Below are 17,054 nucleotides of genomic sequence, written 5' to 3' on the forward strand. Positions count from 1 at the left end.
TTTTGTGGTGGAATTGCAGTTCATTCTTTACGGTCAAATTACCCCTTATTGTCGACAAGCACACCTTTCCTCACATGCACACTCCAGATTTTGGATCCAAGTTAAATGTTCTTACTGTCACAGCCTCAGTTTAACAGACATTAAAACGCAATGCACGTGTAGCAATGAGAAGAAAAAGCCCAATACAATGTTCAACAATAATTTATAGTCTACACAACACCTTATGAACTTTCACAGCAAAATGGTGATCACACTGAACTGGCCAACGACAGTCAGGCTTTGTTGAATCCCCAAAATACATAGCTCACAAAAGCCTTCATTTCCATAACTTGCCAAATTTGCATGAATCATGTTGAGGCATTCAATGAAGACCAAGCATGGATTTATGGGTAATTTTTTATTCATTTCCCCCACCAGGCAACATTTCAGGTTTTCCCTCTGTTAAGGGACCTGTCCTTGATGCTGATTGGCCCAAGGGATACTTCCTGCTCCCACTGCACACCTATAGAGAAAGCAAGATCCATATAATTTTACTGCCACAGTTTGCACGTTAGTTATTGATGTTACTAGGCTACAGTACATACCTGGTGCATGAAGCAGATGCTGCACCTCTGGGCCACATTTAGACTCTGTGCTACAGCAGCCACAAGCCTTGTTTATTCCACTGGACTCCGACCACCTAGGCATAGAGTTGGCAAATACCCTTTCTTACCACTCGGCATCCATACACCTCAGAAAACTAGAGAGTTTTGAAGATCTATACCAGTAATTTAATTTGAAATCTCCATTGCATAAGGACACTTTACTGCAAACATACCCTGGAAAGGCTATTATAGTAGCCTACTTACCCATCAAAGTAGGAGCAAGCCTTATTCAAAGCATCAATAGGAGCAGAAGCTTTGGTGGCTTTCAGCTTGCAGGTGACGTAGATCTGTAGAGGAGGAGAGAATTCCTGATGTTTAGTGTGTGGCGGAACAAAACCTGATGCAGAAGATTTAAACACTCACCAAGTTGAATTTATTTAAAGAGGTTAAAGCTTCCACTTGGAACTGGAGGATGTCATCTCGGGTTCGAGGCATGAACCGGGAGTTTAAGCCTGCCACTTTGACATCCAAACACCTGAAGGGTATATATAAACAGAATCATAGGAGGCAAGTTTGGCATCTCGAGTTGAGGAAAGATCTTAACAGGTTACTCACCCATGGAACTCAATGAAGGCATTGCTTGTGTAGGAAGTGGTGTCTGGAAGAACGGTTGAACAGCGGTCCACAAACACACGGAGGGGAACGTGGTGGAACTGACTGACAGAAGCTTCTAGTTTGATTATGTCACCCAAGAAGTACTCAGCGGTTGGTCTCTCCGTTTTCCAATCATCTGTGTTTACAAAATCAGAGGGACTATAGGTGTGAATACTTTCCTCAATTTCTTTTCTGGATCAGTTAACCTTCCAAGGCCGAACAGTGGGGGTGGTCCTTCCACTCTGAAGGCAGACGTACATACTAGGGAATGTTTTGGTTACCGGCCTTCCATGTTACCTACCAAGCATGATTTTTAGGGAGAACTGCAATGGCTCCCTTACAGCCTTGGTGGTGGTAAAGGGCATTGTATTGGGATTCAAAGCTTCCCTGTAAAACAAAAAATAATGATGTCAAGGCAAGCTCCGCTGAAGGAGAGTACATTGAGGTGGCATTGGTAATTACCATCGGTAGTGGCACCCCACGGAAGTTGATACTTCCGACGTCCGTACAATCGGAGTGTTGCCAAGAGCAGTTGGTTTGTATTGGAGGACGAAGACGTAGACGAGTGTATCCTCAGCAATCTAGAAACAGTACCATAAAACCATTTCCCCCCTTTCTCTCTCAAATTAAGCCTAGCCATGGTAAAAAAAGGACATGATCAAATTACCGTTACAACGCTGCCACATCTGTTTAGCTCCGACTCAAAAATCACAACCCGGGAGTTAGCATCTTCTCCCGTTGCCATGCACCCCCCAAGGTTGAGATCTTCTGTTTTGATGGGTTGACCGATACCAAATAAATCCTGCTTGACTTCCACACGAATGGAGTTCGGCCCACACTGAACCATCACGCCGTTGTAAGCGTGAGAAGGTGGCCTAGTCTCAAAACGCTGAGGACTTGCTTCTTCGACAGGATCCTCTGGAAACTTCCAAGTAAAAGATTCCTCAGAAGTCTCTTTAGATTTCAAATATGCATGTTGTCTTGCAAGCACTTGGACAGGTTCTTCTGATGTTTTTTGTGGGGGAAGTTGCACAGGTCCGTTTTGTGGCCATGGGAATTTACTTTCTGCAGGTGCTGCTGGAAACTGTGGTTGTCTTTCCCATTGAAATGACTGAGCCATAGCTAAACAGCCAACTGTAGGTAGAAGTATTTTAACAGACAACTTCATTATTACGTTTGTATGTTTATATATTTAGCAAAAGTACTTTGAACCAAGGAAGCCATTTTGTATTTTTTTTTACTGCAAACTCCTCCCCATTTTTGATTTGCTTAATGGATTTCCAGACCTGTTCCATTACACAAGTGCAATTGAATAATGGATGAGTCACAGTAAATGAAACCCTTACTTTCTGCAGGTGAGATATTTTCTCCCTGCCTGACTAAATAAAATAGAATCAATCACACATAAGGGTAAATGAGGTGTCCATCTTCACTTTGATCACACCAGCTTCCTCAATAATGAGGGTTAAGGGTTGGAACACTTACTTCCAAAGCCTGTTCATATTTGCATGGTTACATATCTTTAATTTTTCGTAAGTGTCAGCTCAATTTAGTTTTGTTCCAAATGTGTGTAGGTAACAGTAGTGTGCTATATTGGCTGCATACATAGTATAGCATGACATAACATGCTATATAAACATTACTTCATAAAGCAGTTTTTTTTATATAGTTATACAGTATGTACCCCTGTATCACCTGGCATCTACACAATGTTCATAAGGCAGATGCCTGGTGCTGTCAAATTGCTGGATAATTATCAGTAAAATATATTCAAAGTAAATAACAACATTTAAAGTGAAACTTGTCATAGCAAATATTTGAGAGAATAAAGTACTATTTTGAGTACATACTTTCAAGTACTTTGTAAAATGTTCCATTATGCCAGAAAATGGTTCTACTTTGGCAGATGACTACACATTAGTTTTTATATTAGATCATTCTCTCTTCAAATCTCTATTGCTGCAAATCCAACCCCTTTTTCCATCTGAAGCTCATTTCAAACTGCTTTTTTCTTCCTCCCCTGTGGCTTTTAAATTAATTTTCTAACTTCCAGAAGCACAGTGAATTTCAGAGATCTTGGTATGTGGCAGCTTATGATTGCATATTGTACATGGTTACATTATAGAGATTGTGGCTGTGAAGTACCTTAATCTGTGTGCAGGCCTGATGTCTGATTGACTGAAATCCTTCAACTAGTAAAGTACATGTAATCAGTTTAACAGTTTTGCTGAGCTGTGTACAGCCATCTTATAGCTCTTAGAGAATCATTTGGACTTTTTCCCACATCCCTGTAATTTAAAAAATACTTGTTTCGAACCTACTCAAACCTCTTCCAAACCATAAAAACAAGAACATTGTTTTGCAGTATTTTATTTATTTATTTTTTAAACCTTGTAATCAGTGTACGCAAAAAGAAGCATGAGGCTGCATTTGCAGGATGAGAAGACATAAATAAAAATATATGCATTGTTTTGCATCTATAGAGGTGCCCAGAGACCACACGAGTTATTACGTCAAGAAATGTTCTCAGGTCACACGAGGCCTTGGTGCAAGAAAGTATTTTTGGACAGGACACTCAGAACATATGGTGCACAGTATTTTACCAGTAAAAACTAATGTTCAGTATAGATCGTAGGCTACATGCATGGGTCCCATGGGATACAGAGCTATGACGTGAGAGTAAAAAAACTCACCAACTGGGCTGCATAGAGCAAGTCAGCCTGCCCATGGATTAGATCTCTATTCCTCTCAGCATCTTACTTTCGCAGTAGCAATAAGTGTGAGTATAGCGGTCCCCCAGCCCCAGCCCATATTAAGCAATGGATAAAGGCCCACAGACAGGTGTAATTCATCGGCTCAGATCCTCTGTGTATTTACTTTATCCTGCGTCAAATAAAGCTCCTGTAGTAATGGGATTTCACAGTCATTATCTGGTCCAGACATGCTGAGGAGCACTGTCGAGACTTCCTGATTCATTGTTTTCTTTTTCTGTCCGCTAGCTGATTCAGCACAGAGGTAAAGCCTTGATTTCCAAAGGGAATGGCAACCTACAGAAGATGAATATGTCGTACAGAGGGAGGCTTTAGGGCTAATAAAAACAAGTAGGAAAAAACATGGCTGATAATCTGATGGTGACTGGTGGTGGATTCAATAGGCAGATTGGATCATTGCCTTAGCCTACGGTTATAAAACATTAATGTAACTCTAAAGGCACCTCATAATTGGAAGGCTATGAGTCCACCCCTCACAAGTAAGCACTGTGTGTCGTAGTACAAAAATGCATAATCAGGTCAAGATACAAACTACTGTAGTGAATCTGTGAATCTTGACTAAGAGGATGTAGATAAAGCCAATGTTCTAGCTTCAGATCTCAAACTGCCAACTGGCTCTTAATACAATTCAGACAAAAAGCATATGAATCTGTTCCTTTATATTGGGCCACTTTCGGCTGGGAAGAGCTTACATTTCTTAACCCAATCATTAGGGTAGGGAAGCTAACATAGCCCGGGTTTGGCCCTGGGGCAGATGGTTTGGCTCTACCTCTCTGGCAGATCATGCAACTCAGCCTTTCATGCCGTCCAACAGGAAATGCTCCCTGGGTGGACAGGAAATTGTCTGTTGGCAGATGGGAGGATCGATGCTGTGGCACCAGTGTTAAGTCTTGGTTTACCGTTTTGGCGACTTGACTTGACTTCTTGTGTTTTAACCAGCAGCCTCAGCGGTGAGGTCCTCTCGGGACCATTTTCATCACGGCGGAGTTTGCGTTTTAATTATCTTCCTCTCCTCCACACTGCTGCTGTCGTAATCGCTCTCATGGTGCTGTCCTCACTTCCTCAGTTTTCATCACGACACTCAAGGATGGAGCGCCAGCACAAAACAATTACATCTGCTGGGAAAAGAAGAGCGAAGTGAACAGAGAAATGTGAAAGGCAGAAAGAAAATTATGCTTGTGTTCCACGCTGGCGCAGTGTGTGAAAGGAGCAATGAGGTTGTTTGTAGCTGTCGAGTAGAGCGCGGCATTGTTATTTACTTCCCGGTAATTAAGCTCCTGACTCCTCAAGTGGCATGTGTGTCCAAAAACACCACACTACTGCACACAGGTGGTGCTAATTATCATATTGAGGTGTTCAAACCCAAAGTCTTGTATGCTAGTATTACCCCGCGACTGTACAGCGTGCTTTACAACCCAAGCGAGACTAATCCAACTGAGCCCAGGTTAAACCAGTACACTGACCCAACCAAGACAAACCTTTGCATGCTAGCCTGGCTTAGCACTTTTGTGCAATCCCAATATGTTTGCTTGCCAGTCTAATGAACTCTTACACTGCAAAAGAGAGTTTAGCCCCACAGTATGCTAGCCAATAATGTAGAGCTCAACACTAACCATCAATACTAAGTACAACTAAGGGTAATCTATTTTAGAGTAGCTCAGAACATTCCTGAATTTGGATTGGGTTGCATGAAATATGATGCATGTGTAACAGACGTGGCCACGCTCTGTCACAAGGTCTACGGGCCAATGTTCGGCACTCGCTGGGCTCGAAGACACCACTCTGACTTGCCAAGCGCGACCACTACCAGCTACGCCAACGAAAAGCTAGCACTTCGCTGACGCGGGTGGCCTGTTATATACTTTCACAGATTTACACCCGTTGCACATGCATGAACTACTGTCTGTGATAAGCTTAGCTGAAATAAGGACTTCAAGGAAAGTTTCATGACTTCACTTGCTCATTCAATTTTCATCCCATCCACTAATCCTGAACTTCTTTTCTCACTGCACGTGTCTTGGTGGGACACTGGGACCTTTACCTTGCCATTAGCAGCAGTGCAATGTGGGAACTGGAGTTCATAATGGACAGATAATCAGTGCGTACAAAGTGTTCCTTAACCGTGACAAAGTCTGCCCCCTTGCCACGTCCTCCTGAGCATGTAAGTCGTGATGGACTAATAAGTCACTGACTCGTCCCTCATTTGAAGGTTGGCCTACTTCCTGGAATGAGCTTACAGTTACCAAAGGCCCTCTGTAAGTCATGTTAGGTTGGATACAGTGAGAGCTCTGGTGACATCTCTGTGGTAATGAGAGATGGAGTGATGAGAAGAGGACATGAACCCTAAGGAGGGATTTCAGAAGACAGATCAATTCTGGTGTGATTTCTGGTGTAGTGTTGCATAGCTTGTGGGCCTGACGAACCGTGTCCGTGTGTCGTTGGCCTGATAGAGCAGATTGTGTAAGAGAGAGGGAGTATCCAAAATGTTTAAAGGATTACTTATCCTTTGACCCCTTGATGTGAGCCCAAAGTGACTCCCTGTTTCTTAGGTTGGAAGCCATTCAATATATAGGGAGTCTGATGGCTGAGCGGTTAGGAAATCAGGTTATTCATCAGAAGGTTGCCGGTTCGATTCTTGGCCAGCCAAATGATGTTGTGTCCTTGGGCAACGCACTTCACAACGCATTTCCCTCGGGGGTATGTCCCTGTGCTTACTGTAAGTCGCTCTGGATAAGAGTGTCTGCTAAATGACTAAATTGTAAATGTTAATATAGAAATTATTTAGCAACTGATGTTCAAACTCTAACCCTCCATAACAATACAATACCAATTCATATTCTGATTATGGATTGGTTGATTTTCTACAAATACAAATATGCCACTGAGATAAGTGATGTTTCATTGTTCCCTCCAATTGCACTCTCCTCAAAACCCGACCAGTAAAACAAAGAGTCAAACTCAGAGGAAGTGACTGGCTCGAAGGTCTCTAAGGAATCCCCTTTCTCACTTTGCTAGTTCTGAGCAACCAGTTGTCTCTGACATGACTCTACTGGAACCAGCACCTGTGCAGAGGGTGTGCCGTGTTTTTCCCCTTTCCAAACATAGTTTGTAGTGCATAATATTTGTTTTGTGCCTGTCAATAATGCTCCACTCTAATCACAGTCTCTGTTTGTACATGCAGATAATTGTCAACCTCTGATTTCTTGTGTCCATTGTAAAGGATGGAAAAAAAGAATGAAAGCATAAGGTAGACACTCAAAAGGGGAACACTTTGCACCTATTTTCTGATTGCAACAGCACTTTGGGATTGGGTTGGGTAATGTTAATTCCCGTAGGAAGCAGATGACTTCCATCTCAGCTTGCTGGCACATGGTATTTCTTTAATGTCTTGTATGTCATCTCGGTGTCTGAAAGGAAGTTGCTCTAGTATTTTCAACAAGCACTGTGTTCAAAGCTTTTGAAATGTCACTGTACCGCTCCCTCACTAAGGCAAAAAATAGCATAAAAGAAAGGTTAGCATAATAATAAATTGCTGGCTTTCTGAAGAGTGCTTTAATTTGGTGTGATGTGTGGAGTATTTATGTGGTCAACTGGGCATGCATCCCTGCACAGAGTTTAGCTGGGGGATTTAGTTGGTTCGTTAGTTTGGACCAAATAACATATCGTTGGTGGTAGATGCATTTGTTCTTATAAAGGGCAACCAATTTTTTTGATTGATAGAACAATAGCAATGGATCAAAGTTAACGTAATACAGGACTGTCCACCATCATTTCGCCTCGTATGCATCTTCTCTTTCTTGGTCTCATCTGCCTCTTTCATCTCCCTGCATCCTCCTCTCCCTTCCTCTCTCCTCTCCTTGTCTTCAGCGTCCTCTCCAAGGAAAGAGGTGGAACATTCTGATGCTTCCCTCGTTGCAGGGGGGGGGGAAGCGCTGCGGAACACAGGGCCTGACAGACACCAGTGGGGGCGTGAGGGAGCGGGTGAAGGAGCGAGAGGACGAGAGTGGTCGGCAGGAAGGGAAATTGATTCCCCCTCTGTCCGCCACCAGCACGCAGTCTGATTAATGCCATAGCTGTGTGGAGCGCCCCTGGGAGAGAGAAAGAAAGGGCTTTGTGTGTGTGTGTGTGTTTAACAGTATGTGTGTTTGGGTGAGAATATGTGAGTGTGATCATTTGGGACCGTGTGTGTGTTTTTGCACTTGTGTGTCTCTGTGTGTGTGTGTGTGTGAGCAGAAATAGATGAGGAGAACAAAGGACAGGAAAGGAAAGCAGTGTTTAAAGTCCCCAGTGTAGAGGTGTGCCATCCCACTTTACCCCCCCCCCCCCGCCCCCTCTTCTCTCCCTCCCTCACTGATGAATATGCCTCTGCTCTCCTCGCCTCGTTCCAAAGTCAGGAGCCTTCTCCTTTTACCCAGGAGGCCATGCGACAAACACCCGCCCGGGGAGTTAGACACCCACTTGTGCTCCAGCTCTCCCTTTTCTCCCCTCCGTCCCTCTCCCCCTCCCCTCTCTTTCCCTCCCCCCCCTCCCTGTCTCCTAATTGATTGAAGCCTACAAAGGCTCCCGTAGTGTTGTGGCCTGCCTTGATGCAGCAGACCCAGGAGACTGCAGGGTAGACGAGGCAGCCAGGTAGGTGGGTGGCTGGGGGTAAAGCGATATGCCATTATATTTAAAGTGCACGGAGCTAGGTGGCAGCACAATTCCCATGCGGTGTACGTGCCGGATACTCCATAGAGCCATGGCTGCTGTTGTTTCAGATCCATGAAAGGAGATGGAGGGTGGTGGGGGCGGGGGGGGGGGGGGGGGGTTGGGGGGTGGAAGGGGGGGGGGCTGTGACTGGTTGTTTGAAGCACAAGCAGTAGACAACTCCCAGCAATGTGTGCGCGTGTCTGTGTGTGTGTGCGTGTGCATGTAGTTGACTCCCCATCAAAAAAAACAGGCATCCCCTCTGTGATTGTCCACATGTGTTCGCATACACCGCTACACGACAGGCAGACACGGCCACGTTCACGCATACAAAGAACGCATTTTGAATATGACCCCGACAAGTCATGCGTCACCACTCCACCTCACATCTCCGGAACAGACAAGATGGGAGCGAAAAATCGTCAGACGCATTCGCTTTCACACACATGCGTACAGTAAGCACACATACCTATTGTACACAGCACACATGGGGCACACATCATCATGCATACACACAGGAATCCTTGTCACGCTGTCAGGTGGGCTGTAAGTTGTATGTGCTGCACGTATGTAACACTGAATAACGTGGATAGGTTATATTGCATATTATTATGCAGTGATCCATTCCCTCTTGGCGGCCCACTGAATATGTGAAAGGCTGCTGGGATTGGAGGGCACTAAGGTGTCTAACTGATCCAGAGATTCAGTGCGTTCATCTTGTGCGGGCAGCTTCTTTTCCATCACGCCTTGAACATCATCCAAATGTGGTGGGTTTGTTAACACTTGAGGAGTGGATTGGAGAAGTGTGTCAGTCAGACAGTCACACTGAGGCTAACAAAATGAGGACGCGCTGCTAGGAAGCGAACTGGGGGTCGTTAGAAGGAGGGAAAGTCCCCACAGGTCTTTCCAGCTTCCCTTTTCCTGACTCCTAATCAAGCAGGAAGGCTCCTTGTCATTCCCAATCTCATTAGGGTGAGATGCAGACAGACATTCAACAGTCATGCACTGCAGGTAATACCTGTAAGTTTGGACTGGCACAGGAAGCTCTCTATATGGGACTTAGGTTAGACTGCTAGGATACAGTTTGGAGAAACTGGAGGAGGAGCAGGACCAATAAGTCACATGAACTTCCAAATGGCAAATTTGAACTTGAAACTGTTATATACTTCCAGCCTTAAACAGTCCGGTTGAAATATCGCCCCCTACTGGGCATTATGGACATTCTGCATTTTACCTAATTCCCTAGTCGGTGTCCCATCCCAGGCCCTGGTCAGGCCTCACCTTGCTTGGCTAGACAGACGTAAGCCAGGGTGATGCATGGTGGTATAGCTTCTGGCCATTACTTAGACTATCAAGGGCCCGAGGTGGCATTGCAGGTGTGCATGGGAGAAGAGGTCTGCTTGCATGCTGGGAAAGATTAACAACCCTTACACAGTAGCTCACATTGCCCTACCCCCCCACCCCCCACCTAGCTTTGGGACCATAGAGGCGTGTGTGTGTGTGTGTATGTAAGGGATTGTGGCGGGAGGTGTGGGGGGGAGGCTTGTTGGGCTGAAGGATCACAAACTAATTAAGGTCATAATGGAGTTCAAGCCTGTTAAAATTGTTTATGAATCATTAGAGGTTGGGAAACGTGCTTTTCCCCCAAGTGTCCTCCATATAATTAGCCCCCGACCAAGGTCACAAAACACAGACACACACACAAAGGCGCACACACACTCTCAGTCTCTCTCTCTCACTTCCTTGTGGTCTAGCTGGGGCAACCGTGGAAAGAAAAAAAAAGGTGCTGCTGTGGACAGATTGCAGCATTTGCAACGGTCGGAGAAACAGGGCCGATCTGCCTCCTGTATTAATTTCCTAAATAAATAGAAAGGGGGCCCCGTGGGGCTCTTAGGTAGCGGACTGCACCTTCAGTGATATTAATGAGGTTTTGTGGCTTATTTAGCCTATTTATTATCCGCTAACCGATAGAAAATGGAGAAAAAAAATGGGGGCTCAACCATTTAGTTCAATGTCACTGGAGGTTTTTCTGAACGTCATTGGGTGTATTTGTTTTTTGAAGCAAAGCAAATTCGGTGATGATAACAGCACATTTAAGCCAACTTTATTTCTATAAAGAGCACACAGAAGCACTATTGCATGTCAGCTGACCAGGGCCTTGTAATTGGCTCCTTGGTTCTTGTTGGTTGGAGATTATGTCACTGCTCAGTAAGGCTCAGTCCTCTGTGAAACTGTATGTTTGTGAGTGTAACTTCATGTTTACCGTCATTACCCAACAGATTAAATTGGATGTTTCAAACATTTAACCGTGAGTGTTTTCATGTTTGTAAGCTGCCCCTTGCTACGGTTTAACTACTGATTCACATTTAATCTCAAGTAAACGTGTCAATGTCTCTGAGCTTCAAATAAACATAAAGCAGTCAGTCACTTTTTAAGAACAAATCCTAAAACGGCCATAAAACACCCCCCCATACACACACAAACCCATGTGAAATGGCGGACGACAATCCTAGTTTGATCCACGCCAGTCATTAAACATCAATTAGGTTTCCCCTTCAACGTTCGCTCGATGGAAGATTAACATATGTTCATTGAGAAATGAAATGAACTGATAAAACGGCCACAGCTGAGTATCCTCCCATTCGATTTGGCGGACGATCCCTAAGGGCAGACAGACTGGTTTATTGACACAGCTGACAGCGCCAACATAGTAATGACTTATGGCCATCCATCAGATTTCCTCTCAGACACTTCACTAGCTAGAAGCCTGTCCATTCGTCTGTTATGTGATTAGCAATGATTGGCATCTTGCCCTGGCCTATTGTGGAGAGGAGTGCGGGTGGGGGCATTGAACTCTGTGTAACCTTTTAGGTTACTGTATTGGCCATGGTTTAGGTAAGTAAACAACAGCCGCATAGAGAGGACGTGTGTGTTTGAACCTGTATTCATTCAGAGTTCACGTGCACACAAACTCAAATAGATGCAGCAAGGCAAACATTTCAAAGCACACACATACACAGACAAAAAAAACATTCCTATAACCATAAAACACACACATTTATGAAATTTCAAAAACAACGACAGCCGACAGCATGATTTCACACACCCTACACATAGCAAACCTCTGCTACAGTACGTGTGATTTACACCTGTGCTCTTATTCATCTCTGAGGTGGCTGACCAGTAAATGGGTTATTTGGCCAGGAGATGGCCCTTACCTGCCATCATAGCCGTGGGAGGCTCATTGTTTGGTTGAGAGGGCTTATTACAGACCTGATGAGAGAGGGAGTGTTTGTGTTTATGTGTCAGGGGACGAGGTTGTGAGACACACTGAGACAGAGTGTGTTTGCGTGCGTCTGCATGTGTCTGAGTGTGTGTGTCTGTGCCTGTGTGTCCGTGTGTGTAGGAAGCAGGCTTGGCAAGCCAATGGCCACCTGGCCTTCCAATCTTGACAATGTGAGTTTTCGCTGCAGCTTTTCATCTTGTCCGATGTGCACTCCTGCCAGCGATGAGTACAATCTGAGCGACCAGAGGAGACGAGAAGGAGCAGCCAGAGAATACTTGATGTGCTTTCTGTGTTCGTTTATCTCCAGTGAACATGGACGGAGGCGTGTGCTCTGCACGTCTCAGGAATTGGAGCACAGAGCTGGTTAACCTTGGACTGGCCTGAAAAGGCCAGGAACATGAACATGTCGGGTGATGGGGTTGGGGGGTTATTGTAAAATATGAGCTGGAGAAAAAAAAAGATTGCCTGTGCGGGAGAGAAAGAACAGGAGAGGTTGTGTGTCGTCGTGGCCCATGCAGGGTCACATAACGGTTCATTTGTTTGTGCGCTGTCCTGGGAGCGTGGCAGTCCTTGTATGTGGCGAAGGGGGTATATGCACAGTACAAGGCGTGTTGTTTGCACGTCATGCGCCGCTGTGTCCCTCCGAGCCACATTTCTCCCTGTTCCGGCGAGTCATAGATCCCTGTGTACGTGTACGCGCGTGTGTGTGAGGGAGCGCGCACGAGACCATGTCGGTTTTTGCGTGCACATGGGTATCCGAGGCGTGTGCATCTCTGCGTCTTACCTCCAGAGCCTTACTGGTTTCAAGTCTCCATCTTCCTCTGGTTCCTTCATTAAAAGCTCTCAGGCCTGAGGTCCTCCAATAAGGCGGTAGTAATTACACCGGCTTAATGTGTGCTTAAGACTAACCCTGCTGAGGGATCTCGCTGGAAAATCTCCATGCATACAGATACAGGGAGGCAGGGCCACGGACTATGGAGCGGCTGGACTCCATAATGAGCATTGTGAAAAGGCCACAGCGTCACGTTTGTCTCCATCTCAGGGGCCTCGACACTTGGACTTGTACAGCGTTCTCAAATTTAAAAAGTCCAGGTTCCAGTATCCCAAACAAGCGGGAGCCAGGTAACGAGCTGAGGTAACCACGCTGGCTCGACGACCAATTTTCAGAGAGCTCAGCGGACTCATATCTCGACCCCTTCTTCTCTGTGTGTGTGTTCGATCGTTTTCCCATGCCAACCCTATAGGAGTCTATAGGAGCAGCCCGTTCAATCAGGGAATAGAATGTTAAGGTCCACTCTTTCACTTTCTCCGTGTCCATACTAATTACTGTGACAAATGAGTTAGCATTAACACGCTATCGCTTATCCATCGAAGTATTGGCTGTTGGAGCTCATTGCGGCCACGTTGTGATCCATCATGGTTATGTTTCCTGCGGCCCTGACTGTTGTTTCATGTTCTGCCCGTTGCGTTCTTCTATATCCATCACGAACGTGACGTTTCTCAGTGAAATATTTTAGAAGGAAAACCAGTGCATGCAGCAGAACATTGGATGGTGTGTACACTGACGTGAAGGCCTGCTCCATCTACAATGTATCACTCATCACAATTCAAAACGCAATCTGGTCAATTCATCAAACAATCGATTTTACCTTCAGGTTCTGTACACTATATGGATATTGTAAACACCATGTGCACCACATCGAACCCCAGGATGTCAAAATCCCACAGTGATTTTTTTATTTACAGTTCATTTGACTGAAGCTGTGACTGAAATCCCATCTCACGATAGCGCTGCCTTTTTGGCCCATGATAATCGTGTGAGGGTGAGCAATCTCTTTAAGGCCGAGCCATAATAAGACTTCGCACTTCCAATAGCTCTCCTCTCTCCTTCTTGTCCAATTTCTCAAGGTTTCGTTCCCCCGCTGCCTTGGGATTCAAATGCGAGGCCACAGCCTTGGAGCGAGCTGGTTAGCTCCATCGATCGCTTGCATCAACTGCCAAGGGGCGACGAGGTAGAGAGGGGTCCCAGTATTTAGCACACTCGCTCCTACCCATGTCTCCTCAGCCAATCAAAATGCGAGGCGTCAACCGTGACCGAAGTGTCTCTGCCCAAGTGTCTCTGCCTATCAGATGTCCCGGTGCTTGGTGCTTGTGTCTCAGGCCTGGTCCACATGTTGCTGGATGCACAGCCATCAGAGCATAAACCTCTGCTCATTACTTTCCATTATGCCCTGAAACCAGAACTCGATTGCGATTTCACTGAGGCAAAGACCTGGCACTGTGGATCTGCAGAGAGAGTTTAACCTTTGTTAAACTCAACAAATGTTTGAAGTTCTGTAGAAAGAGGGAGAGAAAAGGGGAAGGAGTCTCAAGAAGAGAGGGAGAGAGTCCTCGAGTTGAATGTTAATGCTGTTGTTCATGTACAGTATATTTGTGTGTTTCTGTCATGGAGGAAGCCGCTTTTGGTAAGTCACATACTGCATTGACGTATTGGCATGAGATTGTCTGTATAATTTTTTTTTTTTTTTTAAGTATGTCAGTGAAAAAAGGCCTCTTGAAAGCAAGATGTTTATACTGTAGGTCGCTGTTAGTTTTTTGACTGACAGGTGGAAACTGCTACTTTGCTCTCCCTTTTTATTGCAATAACACAAAATAAATGTTTATCCGTGGAAGTGCAGAAGGGCTCGTGTACAGGGTTTGTTTAGGGAGTAGAATAAGAGAATGTGGTAGTTCCCATGTGTATTGTGTAACATGACAGCTGTTCCCCTGCAGACAGCTGAAGACAGGAAGAAGATGTGACTGAAAAAATAGGTGTGAACAGTCACCACCCACGAGCATTCGTGTTACGTGAGGCTTTCAAAAAAAAATCATATTCAGTCACTGGTTAAGAGGACCCTGGAAACCCTGAGATTTCTGTCAACAACCAAGTCAAGTTAACTAAAGTACCAGCCACCCAAACCATGTTTACCTTACGTGATTTCTCTTCAACACATAAAGAGGTGTACTTTAACAAGATTTATGGAAGATGTAGTAAGTATTTTGTTAACATTTCATGATGGAACCAACATCATGTTGACATAGAACATGAAAGCAGCCATTAATGTTCAAACAACATTCATGAATATGGAATAAATTATGTACGACACACATCACTGCTCATGTATTTCTCTTTAATATAACTGTTATTTGACTATTTTAGCGTCACACAGCATCAGAATCAGAATGGGATTTATTCGCCATGAAAGTTTGCACAGACAAGGAATTTGCTTTGGCAGGAAGGTGCATACAATAAACATATACCTAATATTTAAATATGTGGACTATCTATACTAAGGGTACATAAACTAGCAGTACTAAGTGGGATTAGAATATAATTAAATATACAATAAAATAAAATATAAGTTGCCGTAAATTACAATATAAAAATACAAAAATACAAATATTACAAAAAATACAAATGTACAAGATACCATTTTGTAATGCAGTGCAAAAAGCAGTGTGTTTTAAGCAAGAAGTCATTAGAGTCAGTGTGGTCCCTTGGCCTTGTTGAAGAGGCCAACAGCGGAAGGGAAGAAACTGTTTTTGTGGCGTGAGGTATTGGTCCTGATGGACCGCAGCCTTCTGCCGGAGGGGAGTGACTGAAACAGGGAGTGTCCAGGGTGGGAGGAGTCGGCCACAATCTTCCTCGCTCGCCTCAGGGTCCTCGAGGTGTGCAGGTCCTCGAGGGTAGGCAGATTGCAGCCAATCACCTTCTCAGCAGTGCGGATGATACGCTGCAGTCTGCTCTTGTCCTTGGCAGTGGCAGCAGCGTACCAGACGGTGATGGAGGAGGTGAGGATGGACTCAATGATGGCTGAGTAGAAGTGCACCATCATTGTCTTTGGCAGGTTGAACTTCTTCAGCTGCTGAAGGAAGTACATCCTCTGTTGTGCTTTCTTGATGAGGGAGCTGATGTTCAGTTCCCACTTGAGGTCCTGGGAGAGGATAGTGCCCAGGAAGCAGAAGGACTCCACAGTGTTGACTGGGGAGTCACACAGGGTGATGGGGGTGAGTGGGGCTGTATTCCTCCTGAAGTCCACAACCATCTCCACTGTCTTAAGAGCATTGAGCTCTAAGTTGTTCTGGCTGCACCAGGTCACCAGGTTGGCCGCTTCCCACCTATAATCAGACTCGTCTCCACCAGAGATGAGCCCAATAAGGGTGGTGTCGTCCGCAAACTTCAGGAGTTTGACGGACGGGTGACTGGAGGTGCAACTGTTGGTGTACAGGGAGAAGAGCAGAGGAGAAAGGACGCAGCCCTGAGGTGATCCGGTGCTGATGGACCGGGAGTCAGAGACTTGTGTTCCCAGCTTAACGCACTGCTTCCTGTCAGACAGGAAGTCTGTGATCCACCTGCAGGTGGAATCAGGCACGTTCAGCTGGGAGAGCTTGTCCTGAAGCAGGGCGGGGATGATGGTATTGAAGGCAGAGCTGAAGTCCACAAACAGGATCCTGGCATAGGATGCTGGGGAGTCCAGGTGCTGTAGGGTGAAGTGGAGGGCCATGTTAACTGCATAGTCCACAGACCTGTTGGCTCTGTAGGCAAACTGCAGGGGGTCCAGTAGAGGGTCAGTGATGGATTTAAGGTGTGCCAGCACCAGGCGCTCGAAAGACTTCATTACCACAGAGGTCAGGGCAACGGGTCTGTAGTCATTATGTCCTGTTGGCCTTGGCTTTTTGGGCACAGGGATGATGGTGGAGGACTTGAGTGCAGGCTGGCATACAAGTGTAGTAAGACATGGCAGCGCTTTATCTTCTGTTCGCATTTCTTATTTGTATGTGTGGGGATCTGTTGGCTATTTACAGCGACATAGATACCAGGGACAGGTCTGTCCCCACTGGCCTTGTCACTGGGCATTCACATCATGTGTCAGTCCATGGCTCTTCAAGTCCCAGCCTATTCAGCATGGTGGTAGGTCTAAACCGGGAATACACAGCATCATCCTATTTAACGATGAGTCATTTTCCCTCTGGTACTTTCGAAAGATTTACAAGCTTTCCAGTGCCCATAACCTAGTCTACACCCCCTTGAGA

At 45.4% G+C, this 17,054-nt stretch overlaps 1 protein-coding gene across 1 annotated transcript; it reads right to left on the reverse strand.

Moving 5' to 3' along the window:
* Positions 1-360: 360 nt before the first annotated feature.
* LOC134020535 (zona pellucida sperm-binding protein 3-like) lies at positions 361-2,453 on the reverse strand. Its single transcript, XM_062460678.1, has 8 exons — positions 1,906-2,453; positions 1,701-1,819; positions 1,540-1,625; positions 1,200-1,374; positions 1,008-1,119; positions 849-931; positions 585-679; positions 361-502 (listed from the first exon to the last, which is right to left on the reverse strand). The coding sequence occupies exons 1-8, from the start codon at positions 2,404-2,406 to the stop codon at positions 426-428; spliced, it is 1,248 nt and encodes a 415-aa protein (XP_062316662.1). The 5' UTR covers positions 2,407-2,453; the 3' UTR covers positions 361-425.
* Positions 2,454-17,054: the final 14,601 nt, after the last annotated feature.

The sequence above is a fragment of the Osmerus eperlanus genome, chromosome 5 (assembly GCF_963692335.1).
Source record: "Osmerus eperlanus chromosome 5, fOsmEpe2.1, whole genome shotgun sequence".
Taxonomy (NCBI): Eukaryota; Metazoa; Chordata; class Actinopteri; order Osmeriformes; family Osmeridae; genus Osmerus; species Osmerus eperlanus.